At 38.4% G+C, this 24,945-nt stretch overlaps 1 protein-coding gene across 1 annotated transcript in view; it reads left to right on the forward strand.

The window, feature by feature from the left end:
• Window positions 1-24,945, forward strand: part of grk6 (G protein-coupled receptor kinase 6) — a 75,414-nt gene that overhangs the window by 18,717 nt on the left and 31,752 nt on the right. Inside the window, exon 3 of the mRNA XM_042430378.1 lies at window positions 17,681-17,793. Within this exon, the coding sequence (XP_042286312.1) occupies window positions 17,681-17,793 (113 nt within the window). The remainder of the gene's footprint in view (window positions 1-17,680; window positions 17,794-24,945) is intronic.

The raw sequence follows: 24,945 nt of genomic DNA on the forward strand, positions 1-24,945 counted from the left end.
TTTTTGAACATGCTATAAATTTGGACATTACCTTTTCAGGGGTTTGTTAGATTTTTAGACCACCGGGCTGCTTTGCAGGGAGGGAACCAAAATGAAATTACATTTTTTATCTGCTAAAGCAACATATCTGCTCTGAAAATCACTTGTCATGTGTGTCCTTTTAGAAAAAATCAGATACCAAAAGGGAGAAATTTATATTTTAAATTCTTTTATTTTATGATGGTGCCCCCTAGTTTTACATTATTTCGATTAAATACTGTTCCATCATCCGCTTACATCAAATCAAATCTTGCATAAAGTGATAACATGTCGCCTATCATCGGCAGAGCAGACGGTCACACTGAGCCTGATCGCATCCTGCTACACAACACAAGAGCCACAGACTCTGAACAACAACCCACATTAGCTTTTACTGATAAAGTCTTCTTCTTATCTAACTTACGAACATGAACACACGTCTCGTCCTGCAGTTTAGCTTGTTGAACGAGCCACCAAACAAACATTCACCGGAGAAAAGTGCAGCGCTAATGTCAGTTAGCAGCTAGATAGCCAATTAGCTGCTCAGCTGCAGCACATTAAACAGCATGTAAACATACCTGCAAATGTCACTTTGGACTTGTTAGATGCTGCTTTGGTTCTTACTCTTCAACACCACTGCTAACAACACACTGTGTGTCCATGACTTGTAGCTACAGCAGTTTGTTTATTTTGATTCTCGATCCGTACGGTGTAACACTGACAGCCTGCCAGCTGCTGTCAATCAAACACAGACACCGACACGCCCCTCAAACAAAAAGGAATGTTACTGATATTTCCTTTTTTCTTCCTTTTGATAATACATAATTATCAACAATGTATTTAAAAATGTTGACTTTATGTTTGACTACAAATAGGGATGATTAAATGTGTTTTAGTTGGACTTTAAGGTTTATGTTGCATACTCTGGGATGCATTGTACCTTGATCATTTGGATAATAAGGAGTTTTTTTCTGAAAATGATCCACAATGACATGTTCATGTAACTTTTCATAGTGTTAACAGTCAATGAAAGTGTGACGCAGTGCTCGGACATAACAGCAGAGGTAAAATATTAAAAAGTGTTTCTGACGTTGTCGATGAATGAGATTTTCAGATTCTCTATTTGCATTTTTCTTCTACTCGCTGACTAATCTATTCATGACATTATCATCGCTGGAGTGTTATCCCTGTTTACTTAGGGGCCAGTTCAACTCCACTAATAAAAAACTGAGCTGTACAATATTATAGCAATAACATGTGAATTTTATTTGAAGGTGGATTATAAGTGGCGGCAGCTGACTCTTCTTTAGTTCCAACAAGGCCTCCAGACTTCAATGTATGGCTACATAATGTACTACACAGTGTGGCTCGTTATATTCCTCTGTGTTGTAGCTCATCAAAAGCTCTTATTCAATGTTCTCATTATTTCACCCAGAAAACACTATGTTGATTGGCATCTGTAATGTAAAGAGCAACTCTGTAGTAAATATCATAAATCAAGCTGTGGATGTGGATGTTGGTGGTCTTAAGGTTCAAAACACAACAAAACATCGTTTACTTAAATGGTAAAGTTACATTAGTTGGCTATTTTTGGATTACACAGATATACAGAAACATTATCTAATAATGGTGTAATATCAGTATTTATTCTTGTATTACATTTCATGATCAATGTTGATTTTTCATTTCCTCTGTGGAGCAGTGATGGCCTGTAATAGAGTACAAAAATAGATGTCCATTAATTTACATTACATCATAACCATGATCTCAGCAGTAGACTACATAATTTTAGAAACAAAACAAAAAGTAAGTCTCTTAATCTTTGGAAAACCAAACTATTTTTAATTAAGATATCTGCCAAGTTGTTGATGTTGAACATTTAGCCAAGTTTAGCCAAGAAATCTGGCCTTCCAACAAAAATATTTGGCCCTTTAACACAAGCTGAAGTTTTCCCTTTTATAGTTTACATCAAATCTCTTCATAAATCTACAGAAGATAATGTTCAAAACACAAGGCTCATGTAAATCCCGATAGATTTGACGTTGTAACATCTTATAAACTTGAATAACAAAGGTACATGACATGATTTGACTGATCTGACCAGAACAGACTTGTGTCAATAACAGTATTTTGCTTTAACTGTAAATGAAGCAGGCCACTGTTTATTGTGTGTGGATAAATGATCAATTACGTTTCTATTCTCACAGTATAACATGGAGGATACGTTTATGTGGAGTCAAATGAGTAGTAACATACGCCAGTAATGACTAATCTGCCCTCAGATACACCCAACAACAAACTGTTTTATAAATCAATTTATTCTTGAATGAATGAGAATAAATAAACATATTAAAAACATATTAGGCTTTGTTTCCATCACACCAATATGTTGCCCCCCCCACAGTAAGCAATGCTGAAAAAAACCAGGGCATGGTTGAACCTAACTGCTGATCCCTACCATAGAGCACGTTATGGTAACCTGCTTATTATTTTTCTGTTTCGCTTTTTCTTTTCAGTCATCACCCAAAGATATTCCTCAGAACCCCCAGCTGCTTTGTCAAGAGAGCGTACACAGGCTCAGTTTCACGTCTTCAACAGCAAGCTGTGACAATCTGCCCTAACTTGACACCCCTCTCCCTTCCCCAGCGTGTCTTTACTCCTTTCATACCAAGCGGATCAATTATTGAGTTCAGACAAGTCAAATGCATGAGAACACTGAACGCTTGCAGGCTAGAAAAAAAAAAAAAAATCTTGCTCAAGTGGTAAAACAGAGGAAACTGTGGCCGGTGCAGAAAGAGGAAGCAGACCGGTGTTTTTGCTGTTTCAAACAGCAGTACTGGTTACTTTCATTTCAACAGGTGACAGGACGGAGGCAGAGCTCAGAAATTGCGATACCAGACCAGACTGAAGATTTCAGATAGAGACGAGAGGAGATAACGAGAGCGAAAGTGCAGGGGTGAGATGTAAAAGGAAACCATTTATTGTAGCTATGGATAAAAATCAAGTCTGTGGTGTCTCTGAAGAGCTCAATCCGAACTGATAAAACTAAATTTCAAAGGAGGGATTCAAAAAATGTTATTGACAATGTGGTTTGAGGGTAAGTTAGCTACATTTCTTGAGACATAGAAATTAGAAACTAGCGCCCATAGCATAGTAGTCGTCAAAAACTCCTCATTTAAAGGTACCTTTTAATGAAAATGAGATCCTAATAAACAAAGCAATGATAAATAATAAAAAAAATGTTGACTGGGTCTCTCAAATGATATCTTAAGATTTGATTTTGAATGCAAAATTGTCTCTGAAACTACAAATTGTTATATTTTTGCACTTTGGATGGAGCTTCCAGTCTTCATACTAAGCTAAGCTAACTGCCTGTTGGCTCTAGCTTTATATAGGCTATCTTGGCCCAATTGTTGAGTGTCTATGGGATCAAATAACATAATCATGATCCCATAGGCATCCAGGAATTGAGCAAAACTAAGCAAGTAAACTAAACGTAATTTTTAAAATAGCAAAACTCTTCAAGAAGGTATTGTATTCCTCTAGAAAAAAAAATTGACCTTTAAAATGACACCGATAAGGTTACAGCGTGTGTGCCATCACTGAGTCATCTCACCACAGTCAGGAAGTGAATAATATGTTTCAGAGCATTGTGAACAGTAGCAGTGTGAATGTGAGAAAATATTGATGCAAAATATTTGCAGCCACCATTTTACAGTCTGTACAGAAGCTGTATCATTTCAGATATATAGACGGTACAATGCAGTGGTTGCTCTTTCCCTGCAGGGTATTGGACCCTTACATAAAAGTGAGATTTAAAAAAAGCCTGTATCACTGCTTTCATTCAGCCGTTGGGTCGTTTCTATTGTCTTGAAGGAGTTACGTGCTGTTTCTGAAACTGCACTGCAAAAACAGGAAAAGAAGCCTTGAAATTTCAATCCAACAGACTTCCGATGTAGAATTTTTTACTTGTGTTCATTTATTTTAAAGTAGCTGAAATCTGTGTCCTGCACTTACCTGGAAAAATGTTTCCAGTCGTTTTGTTATTTGATTTGATCATTTATTATCTCAAGTGTGATCGCTCTTGAGCTCCAGTTTGTAATTATTATTACTTATTCAGCTTTTGTTTTACTGCTAGAAGTCACAATCAATGTTCCTCAACAGGATTACTGCATTACTGGGACTGGCTGAAGCTCAAACAGTACCAGTCCTCTTAATGGTTTCCAATAGAGCTGCAACTATTTTTTAGTCATTTTTTGGTTTCAGCTTTCAGGTTCTGTGTCATACATGAAACTGAATATCTGGATTCTTGATCAGACAAAACAAGACATTTGAATATGTCACCATGGTGTCTACAAAATTAAAACAGACATTTTTCACAATTGTAATAATAATCGTTAGTCGCAGCCTTAGTTTCCATCGTTTTTAATTTTGATCAGAGACACATTTATAAAGAAGACTTTCTGGAGAATATGAACCTCAATGCATGATTGGAATTAAATGCTAATAAGTTATCAAAGTTTCTAAATAACTTCATTTGATAAACATTTCATTAGACATTTAATCAACTTATTATTTCATTTCTAGCCTGAACTAATGATTACAAGTTCTGACAGTGATAACAAGGCACTTTAAACTAACAAACATATGTAATTACACTTACTTTAATAATAAAAGTGTATTTAATATAAAGAATTTATTGTGCAAGAGATTCTGAAATAAACATGTAAACACAAGTTAACAGAACATTCTCACCTCGTAAAGAATCACAGTTTAGCTTCTAACTTACCAAAACTTACCTTTGTAGAACAAGAGACTAACTTGATTTTACTTTAAATGCTGATCATTTATGTTCCCAACAACTTGTAATTGTTATTTATGCCAAAGAATCTTAAGTTTTACAGTGTGGGTGCACATGACATATCATCAGACATGATATTTTCTTCTTCTTGCAGTGTTGTTTTATGGGTTTGTGTGGCTCAACAGCTGGAGCCGGGCCAAGAATGGTCAGTTTCTACCTCCGAGACTGCAGTGTAGATATCTCCTTTGATTCATCTCGCCACAGACAGGAAGTGAATAAGATGCTGCAGAGCATGTACAGCAGCGCAAAAGAAAACAAAGCACAGGAAACTTGCAGTGTTGGTTGGTGGGAATCCAGTGAGGGATCATGACCAGAGACTCTGTTGCTTTGCTTCCGATCCTGCAGATCAGTTTGGTACTTTCCTAGAGAGACGTTAAGCCTGAGTTTATATAAATGATGTGATTGAGTGTCGCTGCAGGGGCCTGAATGGATTTTTTAAGATAAATCAACTAAGTCTTGTCTTTCTAGAGATAACATCAGTACCAAGAACTGAGGCCAATTTGGTATTCAACGGTCCCTAATGTAGGGTGATTTCTGATTTTTGAACAAAGAGATAGTTCTGTTTGCTCTGCTGAACTTGTGAACTACACACAACTCTTATTTTGCTCATTGTTAGTTACTATCAATTGTTTCCTTTCAACCAAACGTGTCAACTGGTGTCAACTCAACATTTTTTTAAAGTGTAAAACAATGAAAGCAGTAGCAGAACTAACAACCAGTATAACCTGTGAGTGTTTCTAAATGAGTCATGTTTATATTAAACATCTATTGTTGAAAGAGCGCGGTTTTACGGTAATGTTGTGAGCTGCATAAGGTTAGGACCAATGGAAAAAATGAGTGCTGTAGCTAATCAGTGTTAATCTTGTGTGTTTGTTAAACTACAAAATTAACTTGTGGTTGTCGTCTGGTTTCTCGGAATACCAGCGTCTCTTGTATTTACACTTGGGGTAAAGATAGTTTCATCTTATCCAGACATTATTCATGTTCTTTGATAATTTTTGGACAATAATTTTTGGTTTATCACCTCAAAATCATTGGATCTGGGCCTCAGATTCAAGTGTGTGAAGCAGTGAAGGTGCAGAGCTGTCAACATCGTCAGATTGCAAGAATGTTTGAGCTAGTTTGAGCTTACCGTATTGGCCAAAATATAAGATGTTACATTTGAAAAAGTGGAGGTGGTCTTATATTTGAGGACTAGACAATTGAATTTTCACAACATTAGATATTCTTTTTGAATGGAAAGAGCGCTGGTATTGCATTATGTGTTGTTTGTAGCCTTAATGTTGCCATGCTAGCAAGTTACTTCAAGTTTATAGGTTTATATATACGTTTATTTTAGAATCAGTTGGCCATAAAAAAGTGTTTTGTAAGCTCAGTTTAACCTGCAGGAGTTTCTGAAGGCTTGTGTAACATGTTTTTCTGCCGCAGAGTAAATGAATTCATGATGATGGAAAATAAATCCAGAGCATCTTCTGACAACAATCTTTAGACAATCTAAAAATGGTAACTGCTGAAGAAAATCATTTTCCAACAGCCTGAGTGTGAGTGTGTGACCAATGTAACAGACAAATGTGGGATTTATGTTCTTAAATTGAAGTACTCTACATTTCTGAGAGAAAAGGCTTCAAAGATGAGGTCTCTCTTCTTCTTGTTGGGTTAATAGTATTCAAGTGTGAAAGTGTGTTTTATCTTCAATAACAGGTGCAGGTCAACACAGGTCATCTTATATCAGTGCTAATAGAGTACTAGTAGTTTGTCATTGTAACCTACAACTACGTACTGTAGCAAATGTCATGATTAGATCAGAAAATTACTGAGTATTGTCAAGTATACTAAAGTAATATCTCAATGTGAGCTAAATTGGACAATTTTTCTGTAGAAAAGTTTTAGAATTTGACTTGAACTAATTCTGATCTTTTCATGTAGAAAAAAGTTTCACTACATGCACAAAAAAAAACTTTTGTGGGCTTGTTTTTCATGGTTGGGCCCCTTTCCCCCAATGAGGAGACATATGCTGCAGCACTACTGCACTTTGTGTTATATTTTACTAGGTTTATGGGTTAAAGAGCAGGTGGAACCTAATTTTCTCTGCTTAGGTGTCATCATCAACACAACCAGACGTTACAGACCAGTAATAGTGCTGCTGTACTGTCTTATGTCTTATGTAAAATAAAAATTAAGGCATTTAGACGTACAAGAAGAGAGATAGATTTTGCCGTATGAGCAAAGAAAAATGGCCCCATATAAGCAGGTGTAGGTTTTCCTTCAGCTCTTCACAAATTGGTCTCTATTGTGTTCAACTCTAACCTCATGTTAAGTTGTTTACTGTGAATGGGGTTTTGCGTAAGTTTCAACTGAAACCATTATGTTGTTTTTCATGCCAAAACATAAATCATTATTTTTACATTAATAAAAGAAATGGTTTTCCCAGTTTGGTGTTGGAAGACCTTGACCTCGACCCCCATCCAGCACCTTTGGGATGAACTGTGAGCCAGACCTTATAACCCATCAGTGATTGAGTGTGTTTGTTCTGTTGTAAACTGATTGAGTGGTTTGACCTTTCCTGAATGTTAACTATAGCAACATGTGATGTCAATGTGATGTGAAATATTACCTCTATCAAGATGTTTGGCAGAGTTCCCATCCATTGGCTGTGTGTTTGTGTATGGAGGCACGGTCACTGTACACAACTTGTTTGTCGTATACATCCATACATGGCACACAGGCCGGGCAGAGTAAACACACAGGCTGCATTGTTATAAAGGCATCCATTTAACCACCCATGATAACATGCATACCGCCTTGAAGCACAGAGTGGCGACAGCAGGACTGTTAAATCAAACTCAGGAGGAAGGATGGAGCCCCGAGGATGGAGTTATATATAGTGTATGTTTGTTATGGTTTTTTACACCAATTAGTTGCGGGAAATAAGGTTTAAGGACATGAATTATGAGCCGATTTCCCCCTTTTACACTGCAGGAAATTTCCCAGTAACAAAAGAACTGTTTTGCTAAACTCATGACATTTAACACGCTAAACTAAGACGGTGAACATAGTGAACATTACACCTGCTGATCATCTATATGAGTTAGCACACTGATGTGAGCTCCAGTACAGCCTCACAGAGCTGCTGGCATGGCTGTCGTCTGTAGTCTTGTTACTACCTAAAAAGCAAAAGTGGAAAGTAACTACATGAATTACTCAATATTGTACTTAAGTATGGTATTACATCCCTTTGGTGGACTAGGGGAAGTGGGGACAGTAACACGACAATCGAAATTTAAAGAGTCAAAGTAGAGGAATGGAAGAAAGCACAATTCATTTTAACTATTTACAATATTTACAAGTCCACAAACGTTCTCAAAACATGGCAGAGGACAGGAGAAAGTGGTTGTGTCAAAGTAAAATACATTATCACCACCTCTGGAAATAAAAACCCAATTAAAAGACCTAACTTGCTTATCAGAGTGACTTCAACAAAAACCATTACAGTTGGGGCACCAACCAATAAACCCAGTGTATCTAACAAAAGTTACCTATGTGAGTGAAAGTGCACAGGGTACCCCAAGTTTTATTTAAAAGGGTACCAACAGCTCATACACAGGTTCCTTTAGATTTAAATCCACCAATACGTTGTTATACAGACATCCACGGGTGGAAGCCGGCACTTGGAGAAAGAACAGGGGCAGGAGAGAGATAGAAACAACTGAATGGAACGCAGTCAATGATTTTGAGGTATTTAGAGTCTTCATATTGTACGTTACTCACTTCATACCTCTAGTCAACTACATTTTGAGTCATGCCAGCAATACAGCTCCAGGGATGTAATGTCGGTCGGTCTATTGGTCCATCGCTTTGGTCCAGAATGAAACATCTCAACAACTGGTTGTTGCAGCAACCAGGTTTCATTCAGTCCACCTCAGCTCCACCTCTTTGCCCATTTTGGATTAGCCAGGAGTTAGGTGGAGCCAGGCACTGCCAAGATGGCGACAGCCAGAGCTGCCCACTTTGAACTTAAAGAGTGCTCTTCAAAAACCAGTGGGTGATGTCACGGTGGCTACATCCATATTTTTTACAGTCTATGGTGCTAACACGCTAAACTAAGATGGTAACCATCGTAAACATTATACCTTCTAAACATTAGCATTCTAGCATTTATCTCAAAGCACTTCTGTGCCTTAATAGAGCCTCACACAGCTGCTAGTACGACTACAAGAACATAGCACTTTCTTAATTGGAATCTTTTTTATGATTAAACATAATCCAGACAGCAAATACACTTCCTTCAAAACACAGGTAGATTAAATCGTTATTATAAAATAAAAGACTGGGAAAACAGGAATTTGCTGACCTTGTGGGGCATCTTATGAAGTTGTCTCACATGCTGGATCTTCTCCAGACTGCTACCACATATCTACAACATCATTCAGACTGTCAGCATGGACTGGTTGTCACTAGCTTCGTTGTCAGGGCTGGGGATGGGAACTTCTTGTAATGTAATTATCATTCAAACAAAGTTATGTAGCTAACTTATTTAGCTAACAGTCTAAAAAAAAGAGAAAATGAGAGTGATGAGGAAAAGATCAAGCAAGAGACACAAAACTTAATGTTATTTGATTAATGCAGTTGCATATGAGGCAAAAATAACCATAAAAACATAGCCGATACTGGTTCCCTTCCCAGTTGCCTTGTTTTCCTCATTTTCACGGCTCTTCTGATGTGGCAAAAACACAAATAAAGAGTGTGAAGGTATTTTTCCATCCTGATTAAGTTCCTGATTTGTACTCCTGGACTGGGACTGATGCTAAAATATTCTGCATGTAAAACTAGGTTGGCGCTAACATGATCAACAGCAGACCTTTTTTTATTGCTTCAGGAAACCATCACAACGGAGCTGCTTCTTTCCTGAAAGGTGTGATGCAAATAAGCTTTGATTTGAATGAGTGCAGTCAAACATGCTGTCTCACTGTGTGACTCTCAGAAGCAGGAAGTTCACCATGTAGCTGCACAAAACCACATATGATTTTAAAAGCTGGCAGAGGAGAAAGAAACACTGATAAATGTGATGAAAAGGAAAGTAAAATGTGAGGAGGAGAAAGTGTGAGAGTGAAAAAGGAAGACATATATATCGATAAGGTATACAATAGGAAGAGCTCTTTAATTATTGAGGTCTGAAAATCTTTTGACTGTTAAGAGTTTTTATGAAACCAGAAGAAAGACGTGAGTGGGAGGCAGTCTTGAGAAAGACATTCAGGAAACTGTCAACTTCCTGGTTTGTCAGAAACATGTTGATCTCTCTTCTCTCTGATTCTCTTCTCTTTTATTTTATTTTCTTCTCTTCTGTCTCCTCTACTGACATCTGCTGTACTACATCACACATGCAACATATCTGTCTTGCACAACAATGCATTCTTGCTGTTTTTTCTTCATTGTTCTTTACATACAGTATCTCTACAATACAGTCATGCAGTGATCAAAACTTCTCAACTTCTCAAATTGCTGCATTTCTTGGTGCATTACCGCCACCTCTAGATCACTGGTGTGTGAAAGCTAGTTAGCGACTAGCTTGACCAAACTTAATGCATCAACATGTTTTTTTGTACTTTGTTTTGTGCAGATAAACCACTGAGATATAATGTGATAAACTATTTTTACTTTTTAGGTGTTGGCAGTTGGATTTCATTACTTTGTGGACAGATCCAGGCCAGCTTTTTTCCCCTGTTCCAGCCTTTATGCTAAGCTAAGCTAACTGTCTGATGGCTGTAGCTTCAGACCTCTAGATCATTGGACTAGTGTGAAAACTAGTTAGCGACTAGCTTGACAAAACTCCTGTGAAGCATCAACACGTTTTTTTTTATACTTTGTTTTTTGCAGATTATTCACTGAGATATAATGTGTTAAATTAGTTTTACTTTTTAGATGTTTGCAGGTGGATTTCGTTACTTTGTGGACAGATCCAGGCTAGCTGTTTTCCCCTGTTTCCAGTCTTTATGCTAAGCTAAGCTAAGTGTCTGAAACCTGTAGCTTCAGACAGTTAGCTTAGCTTACTAACTTACTAACTTTTCACACTACTATCACATAGAAATTGCTGCATTTCTTGGTGCATTACCGCCACCTCTAGATCATTGGACAAGTGTGAAAGCTAGTTAGCGACTAGCTTGACCAAACACCTGTAACGCATCAACATGTTTTTTTTATACTTTGGTTTTTGCAGATTAACCGCTGAGATATAATGTGATAAACTAGTTTTTTACTTTTTAGATGTTGGTAGGTGGATTTCGTTACTTTGTGGACAGGTCCAGGCTATCTGTTTTCTCGTTTCCAGTCTTTATGCTAAGCTAAGCTAACTGTCTGTAGCTTCATATTAAACACACAGATAAGACAGTGGCATTGACCTTCTCATCTAACTCTCAGCAAGAAAGCAAATAATTATCAAACTGTTTCTTTAAGAGCAGAGCAGAGGCTTGTCGATTTTAGCAATTTTTAATCTTCGATTTTTAAATTCTTGCTTCTCAAATGCAAAGATTTGCTGCTTTTCTCTGTTTTACATAATTGTAAACTGAAGATGTCACCTAATTACAACAGGCATTTTTCACTTTTATCTGACATTTTATAAGACCAAGCGATTAATTCATTAATTGAGAAAATAATCTACAAATGTATCCATAATATCCATATCCAAAATTAATCATTAGTGGCAACCCTAATTAAATCAGCATGACATATTTCTTGACAAAGCCTTTAATAAATGGTTGAGTCCTTTTGTAAAGTTGCTTACTTCTGTCCACTTCCCTTGAAGTCCTTGATTCGGTTCCAAACCTGTGGCATCATGAGGCCTGACAGAGGACTGTGTAGGTTCTCTGTTTGATGATGTACAGCATGTTCCTTTCATGTATATCATATCTCCAGTGATCTATTGAGAAGCTCCACTCATCCAAAACCTCATAATGAAACCTTCCTAGAAATGGGGAATGTTAGATTTTGCGCATGAGCAGCCAGTGTGGGATCGACCAAGTATCTTCATGAACTATAATGAAGTTAATTTTCGGCATTTTTTGGAGAGCAGAATAGTGATTTTGGAATTCATGTAAACAGGCAGTGTAGCCTTTTAATCAGAAAAGTTAATTAGAGTCACGTTACTCTTGAATCCTTCCTCCCTTTTCAGCTGTCTTCCGTCTCCCCTCTTTTTTTTTTTTTTTTTTTTTCCTTCTGAGGTTTCTTCATTGTTCATTTTACCCTCGGCTCTGCTTTAGTTCACGTCCTTCTGCTCTGTTCACTTTGGAGCAGGAAGTGTGTTACAGCAGAGCGGACAGAGAAAAGAGATCATTAGAGTAGAGGAGGAGAGGAGAACAAAAGAGGACGTCGCAGCGTGGCAGAGCGAAAACAAGAGGAGAGAGAAGTAGAGCAGAAAGAATCAAAAGTAGGATAAAACAGAACAGAATATGACAGAACAAAGCATCAGTTACTATCAGTCACCGTGTTATAAATGACCCAGCAAACACTCAGCAGTGACATTGAAGGATTATTGAGTCATCTGATTGTTATTTTCTCGATTGATTGTTTCACATGATTTGGGTATGGACGATGTGAAGACGTTCAAATGATCTTGTAATTTTAACTCCGCATAATGTTAACGGTAAGATCTCTGCAGAGTTGCCAGGTTTGTGTGTTTTCTGCAACAAGTGGGTCATTCTGATATCTGACTGATGATCTGGCGACCCTCAACTTCAAACTGTGTTACGTATTGTCGACTAGCTGCAGTTCGACAGTAGTAGAGTCTGTAATAAACAGCACTGTCTTCACTGGACAAAACTAACATCAGTTGATATTATAAGTGAATTTCAGGTGTTATTTATTCGATCTTACGAGTTAAATGTGTTTCCTGAGAGCCTTTCTACAGCGCTCTTAAATTTCTACACCCGTTTTCCAGAAAGGACGGTTCCACGAGGAGGTTCACTGAAGCCCAAATGAACATTGAAACATGTTTTTCTTGCTGTAATCGTTCCTCCTGTTCATACTGACCATTAGAAGATCCCTTCATAATGCACTTACAATCCACAGTCCTCCATCTGTGCAAAAATGTATTTAAAAGTTTATCCTCCAAATGAGTCAAATCACGTAGATATCTTTCAACGTTACCGTCTTTTTAGTGCCAAAGTCCCTCTTTTTGTTACTATACTTCCACCGCAGCTCAACAGGGAAACACTGTTCATATGGACGCCTGACTGTTGTTTTAAGACACACTTGAAAAATTGTGAACCCGTCCTTTAAGAGCGTCTTAAACATCAGCTGTCTGTGGCGGGGAAGATGACGCTGAATACATTTTAAAGTAAGTTTGCATATGTGACTGTCTGTAAGCGGTGCTTTATATTGAAAATACAGGCGTCATGAAGTGTAAATGTTGTAAACGACACAAATAAATGTCTATTCAGTATGAAAACAAGGGTTCATGTGCAGTAAATAACCTACAGTTTTTATGTTTTTTATAATAATGTCATTTTCGTGGGTGGAAGCCGGTTTAGAGCCACAAGTGACGTTTTTAAATGTCTCTTTTTGTCTGAGTCCAACGGTCCAAAATCCAAAATCATGTATGACACAAAAAAGCTTAAAATCTTCACATTTGAAAAGCTGAAACCAGCAAATATTTGGCATTTTTCCTTAAAAAAATTACTAAAACGATCATTTGATTGTCAAAATAGTTGCCGATTAATTTTCCGTCCATCGACTAAACGAGTAATTATATTACTGGTTTCAGGTTATAATTATTAAACCTGAAACCATTAGAGACACTCAAGGTTCCAGGTTACATTATGGGAAATGTGGGATGCAGCTTTTTTGGAGCTTGACCCGTACTAGATAATAAAAGTCGGCATCTGCTTTATAGAAATGTAATATTAAAATACCACTTTTATCAGTTAGAGGATCTCACCTGCCGTCTGCTGTTTTAGTACTTTTAAAAGTTTTATCATGTTAAATAAGAAACCGTTTGCTGATTAAAGCTTGTAAATCAAGCACTTCATATGTAAAAGCTTTTGGTCACACTAAGTGAGATAAGTTAGTTAACTACAGGGATTTGTTCGATTATAATCGCATTCTTGTTCTGATGAGTTTTTGTCGTCTTTTTAGAGTTTGTGCTTATCTCGAATCATCGCCGTTGTTGGCGTGTGAAGCTCTTGGAGATTTTGCAGGTGATGTTGTTTTATACAGATAAAAACAGCTTGATTTGACCTTTTCTTTCTCCTCTCTCAGCGACCTCACTGACCCGTCTGTCTGGTCCTTCCTGAATCACATTTGTTTGTGCGTGAAACTTCCTGAGTCGCTTTGCATCCACGAGTCACAGATGCAAATCAGCATTTCCTTGGTGTTGGTTTTATTATGTGCTGCAGCACAGCTGGACAGATGAACTCAAACAACCTCAAACGACGGATCAACGAGTCCTCCAAATTAAATGAGAAAGTATGTCGCTTGTTCTGTAGAGTGTCGTTTCTCAATGGGGGGTCCGCAGACTCCTAGTGGTCCGTGGTGTAATTGCAAGGGGTCCGTGAAATAATAAAATATATATTTTAAAAAGATCCTATGATCTTTACAGACATACTGCATTTCCTCAAATAGTGTCCTTTATTTACCTCAGCTGCAGAGGGTAACAGGCCTTTATTTCTAATTCTTCTTCTATTAAAGTATTAATGGTCATATATCAGACAACTGTTTCAGACACCAGTCAAACAGACTCTGGTCCACTGGTCTCAGGACTGCAAGGGGTCCAGTACCCAAATAAGGTTGAGAACCACTGCTCTAGAGCGACACATCGAATGAACAGTTCATCTAGACGGTAGTGAGGTGTGACATCACCTGTTGGTTTGCACTGGAGCTGGTTTAATAGTCGGCGCCACCTTCTCTGTTTGGGTTTGGTCTCTGGAAACACGTCCAACGCCAAATACTTGAGCTACATTGTGCTAACAGGGCTGGTTTCATAATCAAATAACATGAAACAAAATATTGACACAATAGTCCGACTCTTTGCGAGGAGAGAATTTGCGTCTCTACAACAATGTCACATGACTTCCTCCTTTGCTCCACTTAAATGCAAAAACACAAAACTTTTTATTACTATACTTCCACCGCAGCTCAACAGGGAAACACAAAGAGGGAATTTGATGCTAAAGAGACTGTAAATGTGTCAGATATCCACTTGATATGACTAACACAGTCTGCTGAAGCCTCATATAAGCTTCACATCTACTTTTAAATGACTGTGTGGACAAACTGTGGATTTTGGCCTCCATCACTTCCATTAAAAAGCACATTTGAAGGATCTTTTAACATCCAGTATGAACAGGAGGAATGATTACAGCGAGGAAAACCTCTTTCACTGTTCATATGGACACCTGACTGCTGTTTAACACACTTGAAAAACTTGTCCTTTAACGAGGTTCAGTTATTTGGACTTTTATTCTTATGTTTTGATGGCAACCTGCTTGTGAAACTAACCACTATTCTAAATCCTTCATTTCTTCTGAAATTCAACTACTAAATGCTCCATTTTTATCCTTTTTGTGTGCTGTATATTTTAATACAGTGTTTATTTGTCTGTATGTTATTGTGTTGTGTGTACAATGATCTGCTCCAAACAAATTGTCCCTAGTAGGATTAATAAAGTTGTTTTAAACTCCTAAATAAATGGAAATAGATGTAGCACTTTTTAAATCAGTGTTACAGTGTGCTTCACAAAAACAAAATGAAATAGTGGTAAAATGATTGGTACAGTACAGAGTAGAAGTAAAAGATGTGGCGCATAAAAAACAATTCATACAGAAATGTTTTTAGTAGAGATTTAAAGAAAGTGGCTGAATTTCAAGAGGAAACCTGATCAAGAGTCTGGGGGTAAAACTAAAAAACAAGTTCCTGCAGATGAGACTGCAGCTTTATGCAAATATGATCAGTGAGTGGGTGTTCACACCGGCAGCCGTGTGTGTGCTGATATTTGATTATTAAATGTTTCAGCGTCATTCACTGTAATTTTCTGTTGGAGGGTTCACAGTCCTGCATCGTCCCGGCACCCGGCGGCCTTTGATTGAAGTCTGTGGATTGTCCCTTTAGTAAAGCATATATTCCACCTGCTCATTAGACTGTTGCATCATGCATTTGAGAATTTTAGCTATGGTAAATCAGGTTAGAAACATGTTCTAACAGGTCATGATTCATGTCTGATGCCACTTCTGCTCTGCAGGAAGTTAACGTAGACGTGACGTAACATGAAGCCGGCCGGCAGGTTCTGCTTTTATTTGTTTTCCACTGAAGTGACGGAGGTACTTCCAGGCTCCTGATACTGTGGCCAAATCACAACAATGACAACATTGTCTGATCAATAGTCCAAAATCCAAAGATATTCAGTTTACTGTCATGTTTGACATTTGAGAAACTGCAACAAATACATATTTGGCATTTTTGCTTATTCGATTCTGTCGATCAAATAAAAATAATAATTGACTAATTGTTGCAGCTTTACCGGCATTAAACCTGAAAAAATTAAAGAGACGCTCCAAGTTCCAGATGCATTATGGGAAATGTAGGATGCAGTGGGGTTTTTTTTTCTTTCTGGGGTTTAAAGTCTGAATATTTCAGCGTCTGTTGCTTCAACTTTGACTGCTCGTTATTTTTAATTTGTCTCTCAAAAGTCCCCCAACTTTATAGAAAAGTAATATTAAAATACCACTTCTATCAGTTACAGGATTTCACCTCCAGCTTCAGTAATTTTAGACGTTTTAACAGGTAAAAAAGAAAACATTTGCTGGCTAAAGCTTGCACATTTTCAGTTTTTGTTGACTTAACGTTTGTTATTGAGGTCGTAGTGGGTGGTGGTTTTGTACTAGTGTGTGTTATATTTAATATAATTAATATTTTGTTCACCGCATTAACTTTACCCCTCTACTGCAGGGGTCACGGGTCGGTTTGGACAGTGGAAACGTGTTTCTTTATGCTTTGTTAATTTCTTTTAATTTAATTAAGAATAGAAATGATTTACGACACTGTTTAGTTTTGTACCTGAGGGCAGATGTCATGATGAGATGACTTAAGTTACAGCTTATTTTAATACTCATTTGCCTAAAAATGACTCATACGTGAATATATGCTGTGTTGAGACTTATTTGGTTATCTACACATGATAAACAGCTGCAGCTTTATTTATGGTTGATTAAATAATTCTGTTGTCTCTACTGGTTCTCTACACTTTCATACTTATGGCCTGTGTGATCATGACAAAGGGATTAAAAATCACAAAGTCTTTAAAAGACTTTGTGAACATTGCAGAAACGCTGAACTGATTCATGTTTTATTTTGAAACTTTTAATGGACTGTATGAAAATTATTTGCCTTTTAGGTGAGTTTGAACCTTACGTTTCACTTTGTAAAAGGGTTATTTATGTTCTTGTGTTATTGTGTAGCCCAATTTAAAGGTGTTTTTCAGAATTATCTTTTATTATTTATCAGAATAAAACAGCACAAACATCCTCCTCACCGCCCCAATTTAAAGCTTAATATCTCAATGGAACTTGTAATGTGTGGCAAACCCTTAACAAACCATGGTGCATGTGAAAGTTGTAGTTTTGATGTAACTATTTATTGCAAAAGAAGGCTGAAATAAAATATTTAATATAGAAGGAGGTATAAAAGACTAGTAAATCATGCTTTCCTGAGGTAATTTTCACACAGTCCCTGAAACATTTTGAAGGAAACAAATGTTTAGTGTTACAGTCTGATAAACATCATCATCACAACTCCCTGTGTCTGTTTTCCCGACAGAGAAGGACTACAGCAGCCTCTGTGAGCGGCAGCCGATCGGACGATTACTGTTCAGGCAGTTCTGTGAGACTCGACCTGAGCTGAGACGCTGCGTCAAGTTCCTGGACGCCGTGGTAAGAAAAGAGAGAGAGAGAGAGAGAGAGAGAGAGAGAAAGTGGTCTTGTTTTGCAGAGTTTAAGAGCTTTTTTCCCCCAAAAATGACCCTGTGAAGTGTGTTTGTGAAGTGTGTGTGTGTGTGTGTGTGTGTGTGAATGAAGGAGGGAGGTGGGGGGTCTCAAGGACTTCTGTTTCTTTATTCCCCGAAATGCTTCTCAGTTCCGGGTATTGAAGGGAAGGAGGGGTGTGTGTGTGTATGTGTGTGTGTGTGTAAGCACTCAAATGAGAGAAACAGTTTTTTTTCCTACCCCCAAATAAGAAGGAGGGAGGCAGGTGTTAAATTAAAAAAAAAGGGTTTGGATGAAGAGGATGGTGAGGATGGATCAGAGGGTAGAAAGGAGCGTTCTTTTAAAGGACACATGTTCTGCATATTTCCAGCTCTATATTTATATTCTGGGGCTCTACTGGAATATCTTTGCATGATTTACAGTTAAAAACTCCTTATTTATCTTCTACTGGTCCTTTATGCAGCCCCTCAGTTCAGCCTCTGTCTGAAACAGGCTGTTTTAGCTCCTGTCTCTTTAAGCCCCGCCTCCTGATGAGCCCACTCTGCTCTGATTGGTCAGCTTCAGGAAGCTTCCTCCGGCTCCTCCAGGCTACGTAAACAAACTATAGTAGCAGGATTTCACTACTTTTTCTCCTTCTTTACTCCAAATATAAACTTCTCAAATCCATCCGTACATGTTGGAGCTGAATCACATCTGAAATATGAGAGTGAACAACACATGGAAACACCTTAGCAACCACCTTAGCAACCATCTCATCAGGAAAGCAATGGTGGAAAGTAACTAAGTACATTTACTCAAGTACTGTACTTAAGAACAAATTTGAGTTACTTGTACTTTACTTGAGTGTTTCCATTTTATGCTACTTTGTACTTCTACTCCACCACATTTATTTGCCACTTATAGTTACTAATTTATATTCTGGGGCTCTACTGGAATATCTTTGCATGATTTACAGTTAAAAACTCCTTATTTATCTTCTACTGGTCCTTTATGCAGCCCCTCAGTTCAGCCTCTGTCTGAAACAGGCCGTTTTAGCTCCTGTCTCTTTAAGCCCCGCCTCCTGATGAGCCCACTCTCTTCTGATTGGTCAGCTTCAGGAAGCTTCCTCTGGTTTCGGATTTCACTTCTTTTTCTCCTTCTTTACTCCAAATATAAACTTCTCAAATCCATCCGTACGTGTTGGAGCTGAATCACATCTGAAATATGAGGGTTGATAACGTCAGCAAGAAATATTACAGAACTGACGGCTGTTTGTGTGCACGTATGAACAATCTGATGTCATCACGAGGAGGAAGTAGATGTTATTATGCAAACGCAGATTTCAGAGTAGGCTGAAGCCCCGGGTTTTGACTTGCACGGAACATTTTTCACATACGTTCACCTCAAGTTTTGGAACGTCGACAATGTTTAACATCATTACAGGATAAAAATAATAGAAAATCACAAAAAAGCAGAATATGTCCTCTTTAAAAGGTGACAAACACACAAAAACAGCAACACACAATAGTTTAATTATGGAATAAAGAAGGTCAGAAATGTGCAGCAGGATTTGAAAGATAATTAAAATTGAAAAAGTGCAAAGTGAAGAGTTCAGTTCATGACAAAAAACTCATTTTCACCATCAGCCATGCAGATACTTTTGGTTTTTTGTGCTTTTTAAGATTTTAAGATACCTGTCTCTGAACATCCTAAACAATAAAATAGGTTGTGTGATCTGTCACCACAACACTAACACGTCAGGTTAAATTAAGGCAACTAAAACTGAGGTTATTATGTGATTTAGATGAAATTGAAGACAATTTAGTCCAATACTTTGGTTTATGACTGAATTTCTCCAAAACTACAAATGACATTACACTTAAGCCTCAGTGGTTCTTTGTGTTTAGTGCCAACTAGCAAATCTAGCACATTTAGCCCAATTATATCCACACAGAGCTGCTGGCAAGGCTGCAGACTCTTAGGACACATTAACACTCATTTTCAAGTGTCTCTGCTCTGGATAAAATTCACATGAAATTTTAGACACTTTCACTTATTTCATTTATGATTTTATTGAACGTACGTAATGAGATGAAAGTGTGGAGGATAAGCGGCGGGAGAGAGAGAGAGAGAGAGAGAGAGAGAGAGAGACAGAATGAACGACTAATAGAAAGTCTTCATGCTAAGCTCCATATGTGTTTATGTTGGTCAGATCACAGATCTTCATAAGGTTCGGCTTTACTCCAGTCCAGAAGGTGCTGATGATGCACCTGAATCCTGCCAAAAAAAAACGCCAGAATAAGAATAACTCTCATGCAGTTTAGTTAGAATAACAGTTAGCGAGCTGCTGTCCTCCTCGTCTCAAGCTACATGGAGAACGACGGGTGATTTTAGTGCATTTGCAGCAGTAACAGACCCTGTAGAGGATGTTTCCACAGAGCTCTTGATGAGGTAGTTACAGTTACAGAGGAAGTTTTCCCACTGACTAATAAGATATTCGTCATAGAGCGCTTACTTTGATCTTTAACATTAGATTTTCCCCTTATTTAAGAGTTAGTGACGGCAGGCCTCAGGCGTCCTCCTTGTACAGCCGACGACCGCGGCTTAGAGCCAGAACCGGAGCGACTCGCCTGCCGTCCGGAGAGAGAGAGAGAGAGAGACACACCGAGAGCAGGCTGAGCAGGCAGAGAGCGGGAGAGTCGCTGCCGAAAAAACAAGCACCGAGACCCGGAGAGACACGAGAGCAGCAGCTAACGTTACGTTTGTTTACAGCAGAGAGCGGGACGGAGAACAGACGTCTCACTCTGCTACTTTTTGCTGCGACACTGTCAGTTTATAATCGTAGCGTTCGTCGTCTGACTGATACGCGAAAAGGAAATAAATGGGGTTTGTTTCTATAGAAGAAAGCAAAAGTACGGTATGAGCGATGGGCAAGTAACATCGACCACCGCGGCAAGCCTAGTTAGGAGGAGTAAACATTATGAGACGGAGAGACGGATGCATTTATAACTTTTTAAAATCTGGAATTTCAGTCGGTCTTGAATGTGTCCTGGATTTACACTTATCTTGAGTGCAAACGGGGTCTTAGTCTTGTTTTGTCTCTTTGTTAAAGTAGAAAGTAGATCAAATGAAAACTGTTAAACTCTTTTCATCTCTATTGTGCTGCGGTGGAGGCAGATCGTCTGCATCATGACTGCTAGAGATGAGTGTGTGTGTGTGTGTGTTTTTATGATTTGTTGAACTGGCCCTTTAAATCTCTGTGTTGTTTTAAAGCGGTGTAGCTGGAAGTAAAAGTGTTGATCTGTTTCTCATGTTGAACCTTTGATGCAGGAAGTTAAATTATCCCGAAACGCCTTCGACACTCAGAGTCTGCAGGAAGTCGAGTTAATATCTGTTTAATGAAACACAGGAACTCTTGACATCAGGGAGCAAAGGAGAGAAAAACTGCGTCAGCGTGTCGCCCTTTTCTACCTCCCATGTTGTATCCCTGACACACACACCCACACACACACACACACACACACACACACTTTCTTTTGACCTCATCTGTCACAGTGAACGGCTCCGCTCACTTGAGGAATGTTTCAGTCTCACGCTCTTGTTTTATTCCCACCCGTATGTGTGTGTGTGTGTGTGTGTGTGTTTCTTATCGATACTGTTTTGCTTAAGTTTGGGTGTACAGTTGATAAATGATCAATTGTAATTTCCTCCTTCACTTTTATGGACAAACACACACACACACACACGTTTATTTAGGTCACTTTTGGGGACATTACATAGATTTATATTCATTTCACTCACCATAACCACTACATGCCATAAAACTAAAGCCTCGTTTATTCTCCCGAGTGGACGCATACACAGACAGCTGCGGACGCTACGGACAGGTAGTTGTTGTGTTTATACTACCTTATGGGGTCACAACAAGATACACATACACCCTCTGATGAAATTTACATCACGGGGACCTTAGCGGACCCTCGCATATGTGGAAAGTATAATTTTAGCATTACCCTAACCTTAACCACTGACCCCAAAAATCAGCTTTTTCCCAAGTGAGGAGACGTCCCCAGTTAACTGGTCTTCAGTCTGAAATGTATCTGTGAATGCAGCCTATGACAGAAGAAAAACAAAAACCAAAAGGGATTAAAAACCGTCTGCTTCACATGAAACGTCGTATCTCGCCAGTGACACGCTTTTTAAATTTTTTTATTTTCTGGTTTCGTTAGTCTTCTGTGACAGTAAACTGAATATCTTCAGGTTGTGGACAAAACAAGACATTTTAAGTCGCATCACACTCACGCACCGATGGTGGCAAACTACCACGCGTGGACAACCCGCTCTCTGTAGACACGCCCGTTAAATTCACTACAAGATATCCAGAGACAGCCGGTCACCTGGGGTCAGGTGTATAAAGGATGTGCGCACACAGAAACATACAGATAACCAAACTGCAACGTACACATATACCTGTATACAGATACATAAACACATAACATTCATTCTCTGCCTGTATCCCAACACATATACACGTATCACACACACACAGGCAGTTTGTTTAGTGCTGCCAAAGCGAGCTCTTTCATTTCAGAGTAACGTCACAGTTTAAGGGACTGTCGTGACTCTTAAGACGACTAATGCAGCTTCTATCATTTTTGACTAAAGATAATGTTGTAAAACCTCGATTTTCATGATTTTACACATTGTGCAAAAACAAAAAAATTGAATCAATCAGTAGATCAGTTCAATTCTCTGCTGTCAGATGTGACGAGCGCAGGCGGAGAGGTCAATAAGTCCGTCGGTGTGTGTGAAGTCAGTGAGGTCGCAGTCTGGCCTTCAGTCGTCCAGTAGATACAGCAGCAAACATGCGGAGCAATTATGTCCTCCTCCACCCCACAACTGCTTCCTGTCTCCTCTCTGAGAGCTCTGCGAGAGGACGAGATGGAGAGGAGAAAATGAGATTTGAACCGTCTCCGCTGTCACTTAGCGTTAGTTTACAGGCTCTCGCTGCGAGAGAGAGAGAGAGAGAGAGAGAGAGAGGGGGGGGGGGGGGGGAGCACTTTGGAGTTTTCCAGTCAGTCTCAGTTTACTGCAAGTCATTCAGCGGAGGACGGACGGACGGACGGATGGATGGACGGATAGGAGGAGGAGGAGGAGGAGGAGATAGAATCAGCTCATGTGCTGCAGGGTGTGGAGCAATCCTCCCAAAACTCTTCAATTAAATCCTAAATTGGGTTTTTCTGAAATCAAGGCCCTGAGAGGTCTCCAGTGGATTCGCAGAGAGCTGCTCGTAATATCATTCAGTATTATTGTTTATCGACTTTCAGTGCAATCATCATATCTTCACGATGATATGATCAGATTGTGTCATCGTCATCATCAAATTGTCCAAATGAATGATTCCAAGACGACCGAACAAACAAGTAGAGCTGCAACGATACGTCAATGAATCGCTATAACTATTTTGATCATCTTAGGTCACCTTTGGTCCTCTATGACAGTAAACTGAATATCTTTGACGGGACAAAACAAGACATTTGAGGTTTTTTTAACCATACCACAAAATTCTGTTTTTGTTCTGGGACATAACTCAGTAGCTAGCAGGGCTGGGTGATACAGCTGAAGAAAATTATCACAATTGTCGTGTTTCTGTTAGATTCACAAGATAGTTTTAAGCAAACTTTTGAAATGTGGCAAAAAGGAAAATGTGAATTAGGTGCGTTTCCATCACCTGGTTCGAAGCGAATAAACTAGACTACGCAACGCATAGTTTCACCAGTAGATGGTGGTAAAGGCTTAAATAATCTGCCAGTAAAACAGAGTAGAAGAAGGAGAGTTTGCCAACCGGAAACAAAACAAACGACGAGAGAAAAATGGAGAGAGGTCTTCAGGAATTTGTTTCAATTGGGCAAGTTGTCGTTGTTCTTTCCTGTCAGCTGGTATCGGCCATGTTTCATAGTATCTGGAGATGTCGGAAGACGCCGAGAGCAGAAACAGCTGCTACGTCATTATTTATTTGACAAATGTGTTTCAGTTTATCCATTTTGTGCAGAAACTCTTTTTCAACATTACATTTTTTTCCCCGTGTGTTGGTGTTTCCATTAAGCTTTTTTTAAATGCGATACTTCAAAATACGCATAAAAATAGGTCAATGGAAACACGGCTAATAAAAGGTTTCATTTCAGTCGATATAGATAATTACTGATGATTTTTAACGACCTATTTTTAATAAAGACCAGAAGAAAAAAAGGTTGAATTTAATTTGAAACTCAGCGTCTGCTCTCATTCTCTCACTAAACGCTGTTTCTGTTGTTGTGTCACATGTCGAAGGTGGTCAGTGATTGGCTGTTTGCGTGTCACTAGTAGTATAATGAAGGGATATGATTGGCTGTTTGTGAGCCAGGGAGAGTCATGGCGGTTTGCATTTAATGCATTTAACATTTGATCAAACAATTTTCTTATTGCTGTTGATGAAGTGTCATATTGACGATACATATCGTTATTGTTTTATCACTCAGGCCTAGTAGCTCGTTTTAAAAAAACAGCTAAAAACACATTTGTACAACCTATAATATAAATATATTTTATCACCTTGCTGTAACTCAGCCTCTGTTTTTAATGACCTTTTATTGTTTTATCCACATATTCTGTTTTTATCGGCCTTTTATTCTTTCTTTGCTTCTGTGTTTTTATTGATCTTTTATTTGACTTTGTCCCACTTTGAGCTGCAGTCTTTGTATGAAACGTGCTATAAAAATAAAGTTATTTTTAACAGGTATTAAATCTTGAGCTTTTGAAAACAGTGATCGACACCTTTTCACCATTTTCCTGACATTTTATAGACCAAACAACAAATTAATTAAGTGAGAAACTAATCGACAAGATTAGTCTAGTTGCAGCTCTACGTTATTTTACACGTGTGAAGAATTTTTACTGCTTTAATTCATAAACTTGTAAGAAGAAACGGTTCAGCTGGGTTCTCCCTGTCAGGGTTTACGTTAGTCGGCTTTTTGCTGGTATCACGTGTTGTTGTCCAGCAGATGAAAATATCAATGGAAAAAATATGCTGATTGCCAAATAAATAAATAAATAAATTAACTCATTACTAGCGTATTAAATAGC

The sequence above is a fragment of the Thunnus maccoyii genome, chromosome 13, assembly GCF_910596095.1.
Source record: "Thunnus maccoyii chromosome 13, fThuMac1.1, whole genome shotgun sequence".
Classification (NCBI taxonomy): domain Eukaryota; kingdom Metazoa; phylum Chordata; class Actinopteri; order Scombriformes; family Scombridae; genus Thunnus; species Thunnus maccoyii.